Source organism: Heptranchias perlo, chromosome 24 (genome assembly GCF_035084215.1).
Source record: "Heptranchias perlo isolate sHepPer1 chromosome 24, sHepPer1.hap1, whole genome shotgun sequence".
Lineage (NCBI taxonomy): Eukaryota > Metazoa > Chordata > Chondrichthyes > Hexanchiformes > Hexanchidae > Heptranchias > Heptranchias perlo.
Genome location: NC_090348.1, coordinates 30,012,723 through 30,032,332, shown reverse-complemented (window position 1 = coordinate 30,032,332; position 19,610 = coordinate 30,012,723). Strand labels below are relative to the sequence as shown.

Genomic DNA, 19,610 nt, shown 5'->3' with positions numbered 1-19,610 from the left:
ACATAGGGCCTAGTCAGCTGAAGGCACGACCACCAATTGGGGATGCGCAAGAGGCTAGAATTAGACGAATGTAGAGATCTCGGAGGGTTGTACGGCTGGAGGAGGTTAGAGATATGGAGGGATTTGAAAACAAAGATGGGAATTTCAAAATTCAGGCGTTGCTGGACTAGGAGCCAATGTAGGTCTGCAAGCGCTGGGGTGATGGGTGAACGGGACTTGGTGTGATTTAGGATACGGGCAGCAGAGTTTGGATGAGCTCAAGTTTATGGAGGGTGGAAGATGGGAGATGAGCCAGGAGAGCATTGGGATAGTCAAGTCTGGAGGTAACAAAGGCACGATGAAGGTTTCAGCAGCAGATGAGCTATCTCATACGTACTGAATATGGGATCTTCCTTGCTAGTGTGGAGGTTAAACACTAATACAGAGAGGGCTGAATGCCCTGTTTCCATGTTATAATTACTAGGGTGATTCTATATTATGTGTTCAGGTCATGCAGTGGGGCTAAAAAACCCATGATCTTCTGACTCGGGAAAGAGTGCTACCGCTGAGCCAAGCTGAACACACTATGAAGTGAATGCAGTGGCTTTACTTAACGAGCAACTTTAAGGCATAGCGCCTAGGTAGCTGAAGGCACGGCCGCCAATCGGGGATGTGCAACAGGCCAGAATTAGAGGAGCGCAAAGATCTGAGGGTTGTAGGACTGGAGGAGGTTGCAGTGTGCCTTGATAGGGAGTAGCTAAGTGAATATGGGGATAGGGCGGGAAAGTGGAATTGAAGTAGATGATCATCCATGATCTCATTGAATGGCAGAGCAGGCTTGAGGGGCCATATGGCCTACTCCTCCTCCTATTTCTTACATTTTTATGTTTATGGTTCATTACAATTCAGTAGTTTGCTTTTATGCCCCCCCCCCCCCCCCCAAACTCAGAAAATTCCTCTGATTTTCAAGAACCTGGAAGATGGTACCCATCATTCTTCCTTGCTTAGTCCATAAATCATCTTTTTATTGTTTCAATAGGCAATGGGTGACCTCTAGTACCTTGCCCAGGTAGTCACTCTATGAGTGAGCCTTGATAGGGAGTGGGAGCTTTTTAAGATCCTGTTTAATGGATAAGATCTCAACTCAAGCCAGTATTTAACCTTGATTGACTTTTTTTGTTTCTTTTTAATGTTACTTTTTCAGATAGTGAAGAAATATGAAGAAATTGGCATCAGTGTCGTCATAGCTGGGTGCAATGGTAAGTGTAATGGTGTCTGGAAAGAGAAGTTGGAATGTCAAACTTGTGCTAGGGTGTGGAATACACTTTGGTTCTGGGTGTTTAGTTTCCATATCAACCATTACCAGATTTCTGCTTTTATCCCAACAATGGACCTTATCCTTAACTCCAGATGCGTACACCCTGCTGCACCAGTATGCATATATTTCCTACATCTTGTGGATATTTTGTGTTGGGACCCACGTCTGTTAAGAATTGGTTTGAAACTGACCATTTCAGTTTGGGTTCAAATGAGGGAGACAGGAGACTTTGATTGCTGCAGTCTAGGCTGGCCTCAAACCAAAGACCCTGAGGAGAAGGTATAATGTTCCAGAAAATGAGCATCCAGATCACTGGACCAATAATAGATGATGTCTTTGTAAAAACCACTTTGGAAAGTATGATGGCTGCACAAATATTACTGTTGCCTTTTTATTTGGAAGAATCCAAGCTTACTTTAATATAATCCTGTTTGATATACTACTTGGTTTTTTAGTTTTAGTATCCAAAAATCTAAATTTTGTGGAATACCAGTGACAAATTAATTCAATAACTTTTTTTTTGTCCATTCTCTCCTGAAAATGTGCACACATCTCAAAGTTAACATGGCAGTAAAACAAATTGGCTGATGTATCTGTTTAGAATTTATGGGTATTCATGAAAATAGCAACAAATGTTATTGAAAACTGTTTTTCTATAGAATTGCAATGTCTTATTCAAGATTAGGTTACCCATGTAAAACAACTTAATAACTAAAGTTTGAATCATAACTAGTATAGGTAATTGGACTTAATGTATACAAGTTCTACTGTTATCACCTAGCCTACTCTGCTTACAAATTGTGCCTTTTTATGTTTAGACCCCTGCATTATTTTAATTTTTGAAAAACCCAAACAGAAATTTTAAAAAGCCTTGCATTTTAATGTATTTTATTTTATTGGCAGGGTCCGTTGTGGCAGATCTGAATAGTTTGGAATTTTTTGAGAAATCGATTACAAGGGATCGTCTATTTCATAGTGTACATGATGCTGTACTTCACTGCCAGAATAAAGTATCTTCTGGAGAAGCCTCCTCCATATAAACCTCTTCCTCTTGAATTGGCTGTCTTGTTGAAGTAAAAGCCTTCACATTGCAGTACTTCAGTCTTGAAGCAGACATCATCTGGCAAGTTAAAAAAAAAATTGCCACTGCAGATAATATCTCCATTTTCAAGAATCGTAGCTTTTTCAAGTATATTGGAGGAAAATGAACCCATCAAGACCAGTTTAAGCATTTGTGCCAGATTTATGGATTTTAACTTTTATACAGTGTGGTAAGAATTAATTGAGAAAAATCCTGTAGTGCCTGGTAGCTGTGAGTAACCAAATTTTCTCTGAACTATTTTCTGAAGTTACTTTCATATGTATATAAACTTTGTATCTCTGTATATAAAGTTTATCTCGGTGAAATTATTATTTTTTCTAAACTTGCCCCTTTTTATTGTGTTTACACATAAGCCTCCCACCCCACCCCCCTCCCAAGCTGCTGATGGGTCTTTACCTCCACTTGAGAAATAGCATCTAAGCTAAATGGAGTAACTGGCCTTTTTTAAAAAAAAAAAAAAAAAATACTGCTGCCACCACCATTCCCGTTCCTGTCAGTGTGTGGAGACTCGAGTGGGACCACCATTCTATTACCATGGTGCAGCACACTGGTACATACACTGCCAGTGGGCAGCTGTTACTTTTTTAAATACAGTTTGAAACTATTAACTTTGATTATTGCCCTTCTTTATAAATACAGCATTCAAGATACAGTGTACATTTAATTGATGAATTTGGCCACCATTACTGTGCCTTTCATTGACGTCTTGGTGAGATTCCAGTTGGAAGTGGTGTTTAACATGAGCTTGTGAGTGGTGTCTTTAGTGACTCTAAATCCTCATCAATAGCTAGTGCTTAGGAAAAGCACCAAACTACTGAGTGGAGAATGACAAAGCATTACTTGCTCCAGCCTCAACATCAATATTTTTGGTACTGGCCAATTTTCTTTTGAAGGAGGAGAAGCAATCGTCATACAAATATTTGGTAGTTGTTTTGTTGGAACCAGATTTTTTTTATCTTGTTGAAGCTGGATAATGCCAATGATGTAGATATCGGTGTAGGCACTTGACTAGTGAAATTATAGCAGAGAATAATGACAAAGTGTAAAGGGTCTGACAAACTAGTGTGGCCAGTTTAACCCAGTGAGGCATTACCAATAGATGTATAATGCTCAATGTTGGATCAGGCAGCCATGTTAGATCAGGCAGTCTTACAACTTGCTATGCTGTCTGTGGTGGAATGTGCTTTCTGGTGCAGAGAAAGTAATTAGTAATGGAGACTACTTTTTCTGAAACATACCAGACTCAATTATGCATGAGGCTTGTAGCTTGCCTTCAGGTTCTCACTTATGCAGTAGTTTGAGTCATTCAGGGTAATTTCTGATCTTTGGAGGCTTTTCTAAAATCCTGGCTTAAAAAGTCCTGACACATTTGCCAGGTAAGCAGGCACCTATCAGCAGCTTTGTAAACCACAGAACATTTTGTACAGTACTTTAAGCCCAGCAATTTTCAGAAAAGTTAATGACTCATTGCTTCTATGCAGTGAAGCAAGAAAGTAAAATAATTGCCAGAACTAGCAAGGAAATAACTTTTTATAGACAGTGCAGAAAGAATATAAGGTTTGTGTTCCCTTAAAAAATATTTTTAATTCTTATCTATGGCACAGGATGCAACCTTTCACCAGAAGCTGGTTTCAGAGGGCCAAGACATCAATGTCACTGTTACTACCAGATAAGTTTTACATGAATAATGGATCCAGTCCAGATACTGTAATGGATTTTTAGATTTCACTGCTGTTCCAATGAAGGATCAAGTTCTTTGTCCCAAAGCTTACAATGTAAATATACTTGAACTGGTAAAGAAAGAGATCACATCTTGTTTAATGTGTGACATAAAATTATAATTTTTTTAAAAATCCTATATTCCACCACCCCCCCCCCCCCCCAACACTGTCACAAACAATGCATTATGCCAGTGCTTCTACTTCCTTTCCATAGCAATGACCCAATGAAGTACAGCAGGGTGGGACATCTGCTTATGTCCACAATCCCAAGCATCACTCTATAAAGAAGAGTGTTTTTGGAGTAAAAGATGGTTGAAGTCAAACAACCTGCATGTGTGTGGTTCTTGTGCATGGCCTAGAAAGTATACAGTCAGCCTTGGAAAGAATGGCAGCTTCAAGGACAGCTACAGCGCAGCCTGTCACGGGAGAGGCTATTATGCCAGTCTTTGCATTTCTCCTGACTGCTCAGAATGCGGCTAGGTCTTTGGCTGCAATATCTCTTTCTTTGTGGACAGATTGAATGGAGAGAGCACTTGCTGGAGCTTTGTTATTCCTGCTCCTGACTTTTTTTTAAAAAAGAATTTGTAGGATGTTGAGCAGCCTAACAACCAGTGAATCACTTTGAAGTTAGTCACATTATTCAGACAACTGCAAAAGTCAATTTGTACACTGCAAGATTGCACACAAAGCAAATAAGATGAATGACTAGTTAATCTGTTTTTTTAATGATTTTGCCAAGGGAAATGTATTGGCCAGGAGATGAGAACTCTATGATCTTTTTAGAATAATGCCAAAAAATACTTTACATCCACAGGATCTCCGTTTAATGTCTCAGCTGAAAATCAGGTATAATTTAGTTAACTTTTACCTAATGAGTGTTCCTGATCACTACCAGACTTCTGTATATAATAACCAAGGTGGTTTCAGAAATCCTAAAATTGATATTTTTCTAAACTATAAAGAAATACAATCTGTTATCTATCACGTATGAAAAAATGTCAATTATTTACATGTAATAAAAATATTTCCGTACAATCAGAGGCCTACACTAATCGTGATCTTTCCTATTCTTCTGTCATGTAATAGCAATTATATTTGTGCTGCTTGTAAGGAGTCTCATTGGCAATTAGAACAATTAAGTGTTTACCAGCAGCCAAAGAGGTTTCTGTACAATGCAAATAAAGTTTGGCAATGCCAGACAGGACAGGAGAGAGAGAAATTTGTCAGTTTGTCTTTCTACAGTAATTGTGACTAGCTCCCTCCTTGCCCACAATGTCATTGCTGTAGACTCCAGCTCCATGAACACCTGTGGATAAAGACACAACTGAACCCTGGTATTTCGCTGCACTCAACACTCCTCCTCCTCCTCCTCCTCCTCCTCCGCACCACCACTACAGGGGCCCATCACGTCCTCACACCCTGGCTGCAGATCCGGCCTCGTCGGCCACCTGCCCACGGCCGTCCAGCTCCCCCCAGCCCAATTCCAGGTACTGGTCGGGAGCATGGCCAGTACCCGAGTTTGGGACACAGGCTCTGAAACAGTGTGGGAGATGGCGTAGCTGCATAAGTTCCACAGGGGAGCCCTAGCTGGCAACCTAAAGTATTGTAAACAATTTTACAACACCAAGTTATAGTCCAGCAATTTTATTTTAAATTCACAAGCTTTCGGAGGCTACCTCCTTCCTCAGGTGAACGATGTGGAAATCGTTCACCTGAGGAAGGAGGTAGCCTCCGAAAGCTTGTGAATTTAAAATAAAATTGCTGGACTATAACTTGGTGTTGTAAAATTGTTTACAATTGTCAACCCCAGTCCATCACCGGCATCTCCACATCATGACAACCTAAAGTATGATGACCTGAACGTCACCTACAATTACTGAAATCCATAAGACCGGATTAGTGTCATCTCAAATCTGGCATTTATAAACTGTTCATAATCAAAGTGGCTGTCTTTATTGGTTTGATTTTGTGTACCCTGTATTAATCTCTATCCATTGAAATATATTAAATTAAAAACAACATATATTTGCAGGGGGTGAGTACCCTCAACCGTGAGGGATAGCAGCAGGAAATCAACCAACAGTAGTGCTGAATGCCTGACTGGGCCTCAGACAAGATTGCAATAAACAATAGAAACCTTCCTCCAATCCCTGGACTGCCCACGAGCAATGTCACAGAAGATCCACTAATATAACAAAATGTTCTTAACAATGTTACAAAGACTGACTACTAATATTCTTGATTTGACTTGCACAGGTAGAGAATGTCCTTTTTTGAGGGTCTGAACTAGAAGCATTCACTCTCCATTTTATTAAAGTACAAATATTGTAAGGCATTTAGAATTTTAGCCTTCAGAGAACTTCCATCTTTAGTCTTTGCCCTGAACAACCTTTCAATGTTTGCATTTCCATGGGGCAGAACAAGCAGTGCAAAAGTTAATTTACTTAACAATGGGAACCTAGGCATATGTTGGTTTGCAAAACTTTTCATTGTGCTTATATGATGCCAATACCTGTCAATAGGCAATTCAGTCATTCCCTCTGGAATTGTCAATAGTTCATATTCAGTAGTTTCCATTTCTAGCTATTCCCTGATGCTGTCTATCTGTTCAATTATATTTGGAAACCTGTCAGCTAAAGCTAAGAACTTGTATCTTGAATCTGCCCTCATCTCAGGATGAAGAGCTTCCAGGTCTTGATAAACTTTGACTTCAAAATCAGTTGCTAAGCTATTTCAATTCAGAATTTCTGAACTAATGCTCAGTTTCTTCACTCATTTCTGTCACCATTTTCCTCTAATTGCCAGGCCAGTGCCTTACAGTTTGCTCTACCAAAGGCAATTTCTTTTAAGAGGAAGGTGAAGACTTCAATCAGTTACATTGAAGTCAAGTACCGATGACTCTTTAATGATGTGAGGCTGAATAAACTTGTGCAGTAGCTTGCTGTACATAACCTGAAGCTCATGGTGTAAAACATGAATGTTTAGCTGCTCTTGCTGAAATAACAGACTAAATTCAAGAACAGTGGGTGGGGCATAGTCCAGGAACATAAAACAGATGAAAAACTTCAGCCTGCAGAGCATTTTGAATACTAATAACTTCTGCTTTAATTTCATCAATGCTGTCAAAGTATAATCGTACGGCTGACCACTGCTCTGAAAGACTGCCAACTACCTGATTTAGATTATGCCATCATGTCTGACATGGCTTCAGAAGCCTGTGTGGCTTGGTGTTGGCACGATCTTAAAATGTAGTAGGAGTATGTAAATACTTTTCTGTCTTCCTAAAGTAATACCATTGTCAATGATTGGGTATCATAGAAGATTTTACAAGCATTGTTGGCTGACAAATGATCAACATGACATGCAATGAATGTTGATCTAGAAGGGATGTGGAAGTACATTCATTGATGGGGATGGAACACCATTTCTCTGTGCAATCAAATTTGTTCCATCAGAACCAAATCCATTTACAGTTGTAAAAGGTATCTTATCTTTCTTCAGCTCATCAATAATGGTTCTATAAAGTATTTCAGCATTAAATACCGCCAGATGATGTCATTGTGCTATTTATAGAAATAAGCTTATAGAAGCAAGCTCTAACAAAGCCCAATTCATCACAAGACACACAATAGCTAGATGCTTTGAAACAGACTGGTCAAGTCTCTCAACCATGGTTTTTTCAAATTACTCATCTATAACATTTACCACTGGTGCTTTTGTCTCGTTTTCTTTGCACAAAACCTCTTGCAGCGATTTTAGAATCACTAGACATTAGAGAACAATTTACTCATATGGTTTGCAACAGAAAATGGAAGATGGTTTGCACTAACTCATGCCCACAGTAATTCAGCGTTGGCAACATCTTCATCCATCAATTGTGAAAAAGATGTTTGTATCTGTACCCAATAGAAGAGAACAGTAGTTTATGTTTCTGCCCATGCTCATGATCACAAAGATCATTCTTCCCTCCGGCAGACACTTTCACATGTTTATTGCAGCTACTAAAAGGTAACAAGATTACAAAACTGAACAAATGTACTAGACAGATGCAAACCAAAATACTGAAACAGCTCAGTTGTACTTACACACAGAACCCATATTCTTCCCCTTGTCACTTCTTTCAGCTGCTCTCTGAATTCAGATTCAGACTCCCACTCTCTTCTGTACCTCTGACTATACCTGGTTTTCTTGGCAGCTGGTGGTCTGGAAACACTGGATGAGCTTAACAAGCTTGGCAACATACTAGAACTGAAAAGCTAACAGAAAATTTTAAAAAAGGGAAAAATGATAGTGTTAGAAATGCTTATAAACTGTCTACAACAGCTGCTGAAGAAAAGTTACTATAAATCAGCTGCTAAACTTTTCAGAGGCATCAACAGACAGTATGTTACCACTAAAGCATATTCAAACTTTAAAACTTAGAATCAACATAAAATTTAAATGATGCTAGAAGTTAAATTAAGATAGAATTATAGCATTTTCAAAACATTATTTGCAAAATCTTTATGAACATTCATGTAGTTCTCTATTCCACACAACTCAATTCTCTTTCCCAATCAAATTCAAAATCTTTAATTTTAAAAAGCACCATTCAGGCAGTAAGGCTAAGTCCAGTCCAACACACGAGAACATCTCCCTGTGTATTTAATTTTATACGTATTATATAAATGCTCTTGGGCAGAAGATACACAATAGATTCCATTGATGGTTGACAGTCAACCTGTGACTTTTATTTTCAGTTATTGCCGTAATTCTGTTAGTCATTTTGATTACATTTACTCAGAAAATTTTCAGGCATGTAGCAAAAATTTTGTAAAGTGACAGAGTCCTTTGTATATTGACATGTTATCTTGTTTTTATCTTGTAAAGTAGCTAGTTTTAAGTTATATTTGTAAGCTTCTGAGTTATATATTTAAAAAATACTTACAAGTCAGTTTTTTTTTTGCTCATCATTGTATGCAAATATATACTGCTGTGCCACCGACAAATAGCTGATAAGAATTTAGTTAAGTATTTTATTTCCAGTACCAGTTTTCATCCATGTTCATGCATCTTTCCTCAAAAGACTTTATAATGTGTAATAATGTTGGAATTCCACTGAATGCTAGAATGCAGGTTCACACATTACAATAGAGACCAAAAGATGGGAAATTCTGGTGGTTTGGGTTTGGGGGGGGGGTGGGGAGTTCAATTTGATGCAATGTCTGTACCTCTCTACATGAATTTTATCAGTATGGATAAAGAGTCGCATCTTTGGGCTATCTTCAACTTTTATAACTCTGATCCTCTGGAAATATTCAACTGTTTGAATCTCTTCCTGCACACTTGGTTCAGTCTCAATTTCAATACTCTTCAGAATTAGAGCAAACTTCATTCTGCATTTAAATTGAATTTTAAAAAATCAATATGTTTTTACAAACTGGAGTACATTTTACCTGGCTCAAAAGTCTGAGTGCCTTACACTCGGTACATTGTTTAACAATATTGCAAAATTCAGCATCTGTGTAGCATCCAGATTATATGATTTCTAAATATACACTAATTAATTCATGGTATTCTTAGATGCACAACAATTAATAATGAACAGGGCTTTAGCACTCCATGAATTATTCTTGCATCAGGTGAAGTTGAGTGTTAAAATCCTAAAAATACAACTAGGTATTTGTATCAACATCAGATCTTCATATTTCATTCTACTTTTTAAACAAATAAAGTAAACAATGATTTAAAACTAAAATAACAGTCACGAGGAATAGAAAACATAAATTTACAATTAACATTGAATGTACCAGTGATTTTACAGCTAATCTCAGGATTACTAATGTGCAATTTTGCAACAAGTAACATTCAGCACTCACTTAAAAACATTGCACCACTTCTAACATTACTGATTGTCAAATGGATACAATACATATAGATTTTTTGAGTGCAAGATAATGTTTTTTTTAAAAAGTATTTAGATCCATATTTTCACTCCAGAATACCATTAATTTTTCACAAATGTTATGCTTTACAAAATTTCCCACACATTATTCCCAGGTTGAAGTGTACTGGAGTCACTGCCAACTACAGCATCAAAACTTCACTTTGAACTGTGATTAACTTTTTTAAATAGTAGCTCCATGATTACTAACTACTTTATATTTGGACCTGTAATAGCCCAGAGTTTCACTTAAATTTCCACTTCAGGGCTTTTTAATATGGTGACCAAGCACTTCTGAAGCAAGGTAAAAGCTTTATAGCACAATGGATGACATGAAAGTGTCCTAAGCAGCTGGAAGAGTTCCCACTAAACTTAGAAGTATTTTTTAAATTAACATTTCTTCAATTTACATTTTTTTTTCATCCTCGCTAACTTTATCCTTTTTCCTCCTCCTGAATAGTACCAGAGGATAAAGCAGTCATTATCCACATGTAAAATTTGAAAATGAGTGCCAAAGGGCTTTTGGATCATGGGGATGTGGGGGGAGCAATACAGTCCAATCAATACTGGCCTTGATCAGTATCCACATATGCACTTTCCAACATGAGTTGCCAGCTATTGAGCAGCACTATTTCTCTTCCCTAATTTAGGGCTCCAAAGGCAACTGTACCAGCTTCTTAATTACTGCTGCAGTTTGTAAATGTTTGGATGCACAGGGTGACTTGACTGATGCAATGTGCACCATCAAAATTGGAATAGACAAACTGCAAATCGCTGCCAGTCTGAAATGCCATATTGCAACAGTACTGGAGAGAATGACAGTTTTAGATACATTTCCCTCCTACAGTTCAACACATTAATACTGTAATACATTTAAGTTCACTGTCAATATACAAGCCTACCTTTGAATAATGTGAACACTGATGCAATCTGCACTTTTGGCAAAGTTTATTAGGTGCTCCAAACTTTTCATTGCCCAAACAATCCACAGTCTTTAAACAAGAGTTGCATGCACCTACAAGTTATTGACCCCTTTGACTAAGCAAGGAAGAAATGTAGATTAGAAAAAGTTAGCTTTTCAAACAACATATTTGATTATTAAATGCAAAATGTCATGACACTAATACCTAAAGTTATAAATAATGGCCCTATCTGCCATTAAATGTAACTACCTTCATTTTTTGTGGGCATTTCATGTGTGCATTTCCTAAAATAAACAAATCAAGAACAGAAAGCTAGGTTTTGGCATATAAAGACATTAAATATAAGCAATGCTATTATCTACTTTGCCACAAAGACCTTCAAAACATCATTTTTGTATTCATATAACAGAATTTATAACAAAGATTACCAAATTAACAAATATTTCTTCCTATTCAAATATTTTTCTTCCTTATCAGTGGCTATAACCTGAGAAAATTCAGAGACTGCAGTCTTGAGGATCTAGAAAATTAGTCTGTATGATCAGTCACACAAAATGAGAATTTAATTTCTAAACCTCTTGTGTCTCACAAAAAAATTAATAGTTTTTAAAATATTTCACTAGTTGTCAGAAATATCAACCTAACAGATGAGAATGTTTAAAATATTTTTGCCCAAAATGTACCCTTTTATTGCTTTGCAGGATGATTTCAAGTTTCAAAGAGGATGTTTCCACACAGAATTACAGATTGGTAGTGATCAATGATTACTGGATGTGAAAACATCTATTTTAAAACTTTAAATCATCCTGCAAAACAGTAAAAAGACATTTTGCTTGTAAGCCTAATCTCTGCCACATTTATGTAACTCGGGCTTCCCTTTGTGCCCACGTGTGTATGCACCTTGGCAGCCATTCCAGATGAGCTTGCTTCAGCCCTTTGGTGCCACTCGCTTCTTCGTCCCCTCACCTAGACATGCTATCTTTCAATCCCCCACCCTGCCATTCTCCATTACAAAGCCCTCCTGATCCCTACCTAACATTATTCCTCAGCCTACCTTCTCTTCCATTACTGTCCCAGGCTTAAACCCCTCAACTGAGCCCACAGCTTCACTATGCCTCCCTCAGCATTCTCAATGGTCCCAACATGGCACTACTCAACACCTCCTTGTGAGCAGCAACCACAAATGCCTCATCCTCCACACTTACTGACAATCATCCCAATGTGCTGCTTGACTTCAACCTCCTCCGTATCCTCCTCACCCCTCTTAATGCCCCTTCTGCCACACAAACTATCAATGACCTCTCTGTATTTCCTTCCAGAATGTGTGCTCGCTCATGAACAAGGCCCTTGCCATCCACAACTTCTTTGGAGATGTTTGTATCTATATCTTAGCACTGACACAGCTCCCAAGCAGTATGCCTTCCCCCTTATAGAAGCTTTCTCATTTAGCAATACTTTTTACCACCTGACCCAATCAAAATGCCACAGTGGCAGTGTAATCCTTATCTCCAAGTCACATCATGGTTTCTCTCCCACTCCTCCGGCACCTTTTCCTTCTTCGAGCGCCTAACCTCCCATTCCTCACACCATTCATTCAAAATCCTCATTGTTTACCACCCTAAACACCACATCAACTTCCTCCACGAGATGTCCTCCCATCTCTTCCTTTAGTCTCTCCATTGAGAAGCTCCTCATTCTTAATGATTTCAACCTTCATTTCAGCTCCCCAAACCCCTTCACCTCTTAATTCGCCCCCTGTCCTTCCTCAATCTCATCCTTCATATAAACTCCCTGTGGAAAACCATAAAGAGATGCCTGACCATATTAACTTTCTAATACACCTAAACCATAAATGTGGACTTGACCATATTAATTTTCTAATACTCTTAAACCATAAAAAGAAATGCATGATGGATAGGTTGACCATGTTAACTGACCAGCTGAATATAATAGAAAGCTTATGTTTTAGTTCTCACCAAAGACACACAGAAGAGCTATTGTTTGCTTATGTGATAATTGTCTGACTAACAGAAATGAATGACCATATAGCCTTGAGACTAGGTACAGACCCACTGATAAGAAAAACTGTTACTAAGGAAACAATCTTTCCCAGACAGTGTTTAAAAAAATCATGAGGCAGTCATGAGGAGCCAGAGGGTGGGTTCCCTATTTTGATTGACTAACCACTTGAACTAATAAAGAATGTACATGTACGCCCATATTCTATGATAGACAGACATTACTAATTAAACTGTATAAATGTGAACTGTTTTCCTTTGTTCAGTGAAGAGGTTGTTCTGACCATTGTTTAGATCACAGCTTCCCTTGATATCAAGTTTTTTTAAATTAAAATTCTTACTTGTCTGAAAATAAGTGTTTGGAGTTAATGCATTGTATATAATAGGTAATTAAGTTTTCGACAGTTCTTGGAGGTCCCACCGAGATCGCTTGTGATCCCCTTCTGATATCCTTGACCACACCCTCGCCTTCACCATCTCTCATAGCATAACCTCACTGCACTCATGGTCTCAATCTCCACCAAAACTATCTTTAACCACTTTGTCATCTCCCTTACCTTCAACATTTCCCTACCCTCCTCCAATCCAACCACTGTCACCACCTGCTCTTGGAAACTCTCCCTCAGGATCCTTACAACCGTATACTAAAATTCCCAAATCCTGCCTCTGATCCTCCATTCGCCATGACCCCTGTGCCGCTGTTGATTTGCTCAACAGTTCCCTCTATCTTTGAAGTCCTTGTTTCAGCAAACTACCAGGGCCTCTATCCCTGCCACCTTCCCCCCCCCCCCTTCCTGGTACAGCCTCCATCTTTAATCCCTCAAGTGAGGACCCTAAAAGTAAGTGTGCCTGCTGCACTACTATGTTTTGTCCTCTTCAACCAATACTATCCATAATTCCAGGATTTTCCTGAAAGGCAAAAATAACCGTAAGTCCCTTTTCTCCACATCCAACCGCCTCCTTGGATCCCTATCCCCTGTACCCTCCGCTCTCACCTCACATACCAAATGCCAGGAACTCTTTTTTTTAATTCATTCATGGGATGTGGGCGTCACTGGCAAGACCAGCATTTATTGCCCTTGAGAAGGTGGTGGTGAGCCGCCTTCTTGGACCGCTGCAGTCTGTGTGGTGAAGGTTCTCCCATAGTGCTGTTGGGAACTGTCTCCAAGATTGTGACTTTGCTGCATCCTCCCCTTCCTCTCGCCTGCAGACCTCCTGCCCCAGCTCTGTTTGTGCCTGCAACTTCACCCCTATCTCTCGCTGCCCTCTCCAAGTTAATTTCATTTCTGAGATGTAGTTCCCTCTCCATTGATCCCCTCCACACTCAACTCCCTTTCCCAGATCCCATGCTAGCTGATATTGTTAATGGCTCCAACACCCCTTCAAAACCATTTTCATCATCCCGTCCTTAAAACACCCAACCTCTACTCTTCCATCCTTACCAACGACTGCCCCATCTTTAAATGTCTTTATGTATATCGTCCCCTCCCAGCTCTACCCATCTTTTCTATAATACCAATTTCAAATCCCTTCAGTCCAGCTTCTGCCCTTTTGATAGGGCCATTTCAGTGCTAACAAAATCTAAGAATTCTGCATGATTTAGATGCAACAGAGGGCAAGCAGCCAAAGCCACATGTAAAACTTATGTTGGTCACAAATAAAAAAAAATTCAAATTCCCTTCTACATTCCTATGTTCTGCTGTTGATAGCTTCCCTAAGTAATTTAATCAGCAGTGACATCTGCTGGCAAAGACATGTTAATCTCTCCAAAGCAGTAACTGGCTGTTCAAAGCGAATATTGTCAACTTGGAACAGCATTGACTGAATATACAAAAATATAAATTTGTCCTAAGAATTAGATATTTATTGAGTGTTACGTATATCAAATTAATTGCTTGAAGTCTGGTTTTTACATTTAAAACCAAGGTCCATAATTGCACTTTGACGACAGTCTGTCATTACATCTCAGTGGCATCTATTAATAGGTTCTTTGAACACACCATAATGCTCAGCCCAATGAAGGAAGAAAACTTTTAGAACAATTTACAGTAACTAGTCCATGAGGTAAAGTAAATAAAAAGTCTACTTCATGTAAAGTTGGTCACTATAAATTAGATCAAACAAGGTCTTACAGGCTAAATGGGCTCAAAAGACATAAGTCCTCAGGGATAGATGGTATCAGAATTTGAGAACAGGCTAAAGTGGTGCCTATATTCAAAAAGGAAAACAAAACAGACACACACAACTATGGACCCATTACTCTTACTTCCCTTCCATGTAAATTAATGGAATTAATTAATAGGAGTAAATGTGAGGTTCATCTACACAACAATAACCTAGGTCAGCATGGATTCAGAAGGCGTAGATCCTGCTTGGCCAACTTCCTCGACTTTTGAGGAAGTGATAACCCAAGTGAACTGTGGTAAGCCCTATGACATGGTGTACCTTGACTTCCAAAAGACTTTTGTAAAAGTTCTACATGAAAGGCTACTAATTAAACACAAAGCTGCAGTAATTCAGGGTAAACCCTGCCAATGAATAAGAAACTGGCTGAAGAATTGGGATTCAGTACTCGTTAGAGGAGTTATGTTGGAGTAGGAGGAAGTACTGAATGGGATACCTCAGGGCTCAGGACTGCAACCACTACTGTTCCTAGTTTGCATAAAAGGCCCGGATTCAGAAACTCAGCGCAAGGTGGTCAAATTTACAGATGCTACCAAACTACGAGGGGCAGCGGAATGGTTCAAAAATTGCAGAACGAGTTGGACAGAATATGTAAATAGGCAGAGCAATGACAGATGAAATTTAATGCAGACAAGTGTAAAGTGCTACACATAGGAAGGAAAAATAGATGACACATATATTCCATGAATGATGTTGACATAGCTGAGGATGAAGCTAAATGGGTGAACATGTGCAACCAATGCAGATCAGCTTATGGCTGGTGAAGGTCAGGTGGCTCGGAGCCTGCCAAGCCGGCAGTCAGGAATGTTGATGGGGGGAGGGTGAAGCCTGAAGCAACAGCAGCCCAAACTTTTATTGTAGGCCCACAAATACAAGTTTTAAACTTACCCAGTAGGGCCCCCGCTCTGCGTCTGCCAGGGTATACTGCGCAGAGTGTCCACAGGAGGTACTTCACTTAGTAAGCAGTTAAAATTGCATTGGGATCCGAATGACATCTCAGGACCCGCTTTGCATGTATTAATGAGTCTCCCGCCTGAGTCAGGCAGGCACCTCAACCGACCAAAGCAACAGTGTTAACGTGGCCACAGAGTGGAAAATGAGTGGTAAGTGCACCGCTTGGATTTTAACTCCCGTTCTGCCTGCTTTCTGCCAAACGGAGGGAGTTAAAATCCCCCCTCCACCCCGTGATGCAGAGGGGAGAATACTACCACCATACCATGCTAACACATCCATAATTCCCAATTACTGCCTCTATTCAAAGAAATACAATAACAACTTGCATTTATATAGTGCCTTTAACATTGTACAATGTCCCCAAGTGCTTCAAAGGAGTGTAATCAGACAACATTTGACACCAAGCGAAAGAAGGAGACATTAGGACAGGTGACAAAATGTTTGCTCAAAGAGGTAAGTTTTAAGCAGCGTCTTAAAGGAGGAGGGAGCGGCGAAGAGGTTTGTGGAGGAAATTCCAAAGCTTAGGGCCTAGATGGCTGAGGGTACAGCTGCCAATGGTAGGGCGTAGGAACTGGGGGCAGCACAAGAGGCCAGAGTTGGCAGAATGCAGACTTCTTGGAGGGTTGTAGGGCTGGAGGAGGTTACAGAACTAGGAAGGGTGAGGCCATGGAAGAATTTAAACACGGATGAGAATTTTAAATTTGAGGCACTGGTGGACCGGGAGCCAATGTAGGTCAGCGAGCATAGGGTTCATGGGTGAATGAGATGGTGCAATTTAGAATATAGGCAGCAAAGTTTTGGATGAGCTTAAGTTTATGGAGGGTGGAAGATGGGAGGCTGGCCAGGAGAGCATTGGAATAGTTGAGTAATAAAAGCAGCAGATGGGCTGAGGCAGGGGCAGAGATGGGCTATTTTACGGAGCTGGAAGTAGGCGGTCTTTGTGATGGAGAGGATATGGGGTTGGAAGCTCAGCGCAGGGTCTCATCTTCTAACTGTACCAGGTAGAGAAGCAGCTAACTCGGACCATCCTGTTCTCCCATCACCCCTGTGCTCGTTGATCTACATTGGCTCCCGGTCTGGGAATACCTTGATTTTAAAATTCTCATTCTTGTTTTCAAATCCCTCCATGACCTCGTTCCTCCCTATCTCTTAACCTCCTCCAGCCCTACAACCCTCTGCGATCTCTGCCCTCCTCCAATTCTTGTCTCATGGGCATCCCCGATTTTAATCGCTCCACCATTGACGGCCGTACCTTCAGCTGCCTAGGCCCTAAGCTCTGGAATTTCCTCCCTGAACCTCCCTCTCTACCTCTCTCACCTCCTTTAAGATACTCCTTAAAACCTACCTCTTTGACCAAGCTTTTGGTCACCTGTCTTACTATCTCCTTATGTGGCTCGGTGTCACATTTTGTTTGATAACGGTCCTGTGAAGCACCTTGGAATGTTTTACTATGTTAAAGGCGCTATATAATTGCAAATTGTTGTTGTTAAAAAAATATTTTTCACTCGTTAACCTGTTTTATGTTTTCACTCAGGCTCCCTAGAAGAAGGCATTCGACAAGGTGCCACATAAAAGATTATTGCTCAAGATAAAGAATCACTGGATTGGGGGTAATATTCTGGCATGGGTGGAGGATTGGTTATCTAACAGGAAGCAGAGAGTTGGGATAAATGGTTCATTCTCGGACTGGCAACCAGTAGCCAGTGGTGTTCCGCAGGGGTCGGTGCTGGGTCCCCAACTCTTTACAATCTATATTAACGATTTGGAGGAGGGGACCGAGTGTAACATATCAAAGTTTGCAGATGATACAAAGATGGGAGGGAAAGTGGAGAGTGAGGAGGACATAAAAAACCTACAGGGGGATATAGACAGGTTGGGTGAGTGGGTGGAGATTTGGCAGATGCAATACAATATTGGAAAATGTGAGGTTATGCACTTTGGCAGGAAAAATCAGAGAGCAAGTTATTATCTTAATGGCGAGAAACTGGAAAGTACTGCAATACAAAGGGATCTGGGGGTCCTAGTGCAAGAAAATCAAAAAGTTGGTATGCAGGTGCAGCAGGTGATCAAGAAGGCCAACGGAATGTTGGCTTTTATTGCTAGGGGGATAGAATATAAAAACAGGGAGGTATTGCTGCAGTTATATAAGGTATTGGTGAGACCGCACCTGGAATACTGCATACAGTTTTGGTCTCCATACTTAAGAAAAGACATACTTGCTCTCGAGGCAGTGCAAAGAAGGTTCACTCGGTTAATCCCGGGGATGAGGGGGCGGACATATGAGGAGAGGTTGAGTAGATTGGGACTCGACTCATTGGAGTTCAGAAGAATGAGAGGCAATCTTATTGAAACATATAAGATCGTGAAGGGGCTTGATCGGGTGGATGCGGTAAGGATGTTCCCAAGGATGGGTGAAACTAGAACGAGGGGGCATAATCTTAGAATAAGGGGCTGCTCTTTCAAAACTGAGATGAGGAGAAACTTCTTCACTCAGAGGGTAGTAGGTCTGTGGAATTTGCTGCCCCAGGAAGCTGCATCATTAAATAAATTTAAAACAGAAATAGTCAGTTTCCTAGAAGTAAAGGGAATTAGGGGTTACGGGGACCGGGCAGGAAATTGGATATGAATTTAGATTTGAGGTTAGGATCAGATCAGCCATGATCTTATTGAATGGCGGAGCAGGCTCGAGGGGCCGATTGGCCTACTCCTGCTCCTATTTCTTATGTTCTTATTAACTGTTACAATATGTACCCCTGCTTAGTGTGTAAAGTGTACACAAGAAAATGCACAAGTTTATTTGTGGACCACCACACAAAGAACTACAAACACACACACACACCTGTACTGTTGATTCCTGGGTTACATCTGTCATATCACCAGGTTTGTGATAATTTTCCAGACTTGTCTGCTTTAACCTTGACCCATTTTTCATGAAACCATACCCTACACCAGCTATAACATCTACAAAATAAAAGCATAAAGGTCAAACATTTTTTACCTTTTTAATTGAAGATTCCACAAATTAGATAATTAGTTAAACATAGGCTTCAGCAAACAAAATATCAAGATTAATAAGAATGAGATTGCTATTTGGCCCATCCTAGATCGTCCAATCAGTAAAAAAACTAGCTTCTTCCAAAAAGAAAGCATAAATTTGGCTGCAGAACTGATTTTGCACAACAGATGTTATACCTGTTAAAATGGATACGTTAGCTGAACATTTTCCCTAAGCTGTTAATTGAAGTTTAAAATTTTGTCAGGTCAAGTATAATCAGTAATGACAAGATGACATCAATCGTTTTATTATGCAAACTTCTGTTTCCAACTTGTCAGATTTAGCATCTCAAAAAACACCATGCAACTTTTTAAAAAAAGCAATCAGATCATATGCTCAATTGGTAAACTGAACCACACAATCCAATATAGCATAAAGCAGGAATTCTAATAGCCTACATTTGAACACATATGGTTCAAAAGCAAAATGGCAG

The 19,610-nt window shown here is 39.8% G+C and overlaps 1 protein-coding gene across 4 annotated transcripts in view; it reads left to right on the top strand.

The window, feature by feature from the left end:
- Positions 1 to 5,160, top strand: part of slc26a5 (solute carrier family 26 member 5) — a 46,947-nt gene extending 41,787 nt beyond the window's left edge. For all 4 annotated transcript variants that reach the window (XM_068005007.1, XM_068005006.1, XM_068005004.1 and 1 more), the window contains 2 exons: positions 1,184 to 1,238; positions 2,201 to 5,160. In XM_068005007.1, the coding sequence (XP_067861108.1) occupies positions 1,184 to 1,238; positions 2,201 to 2,337 (192 nt within the window). In that variant the 3' untranslated portion in view covers positions 2,338 to 5,160. The remainder of the gene's footprint in view (positions 1 to 1,183; positions 1,239 to 2,200) is intronic.
- The last annotated feature ends 14,450 nt before the right edge of the window (positions 5,161 to 19,610 follow it).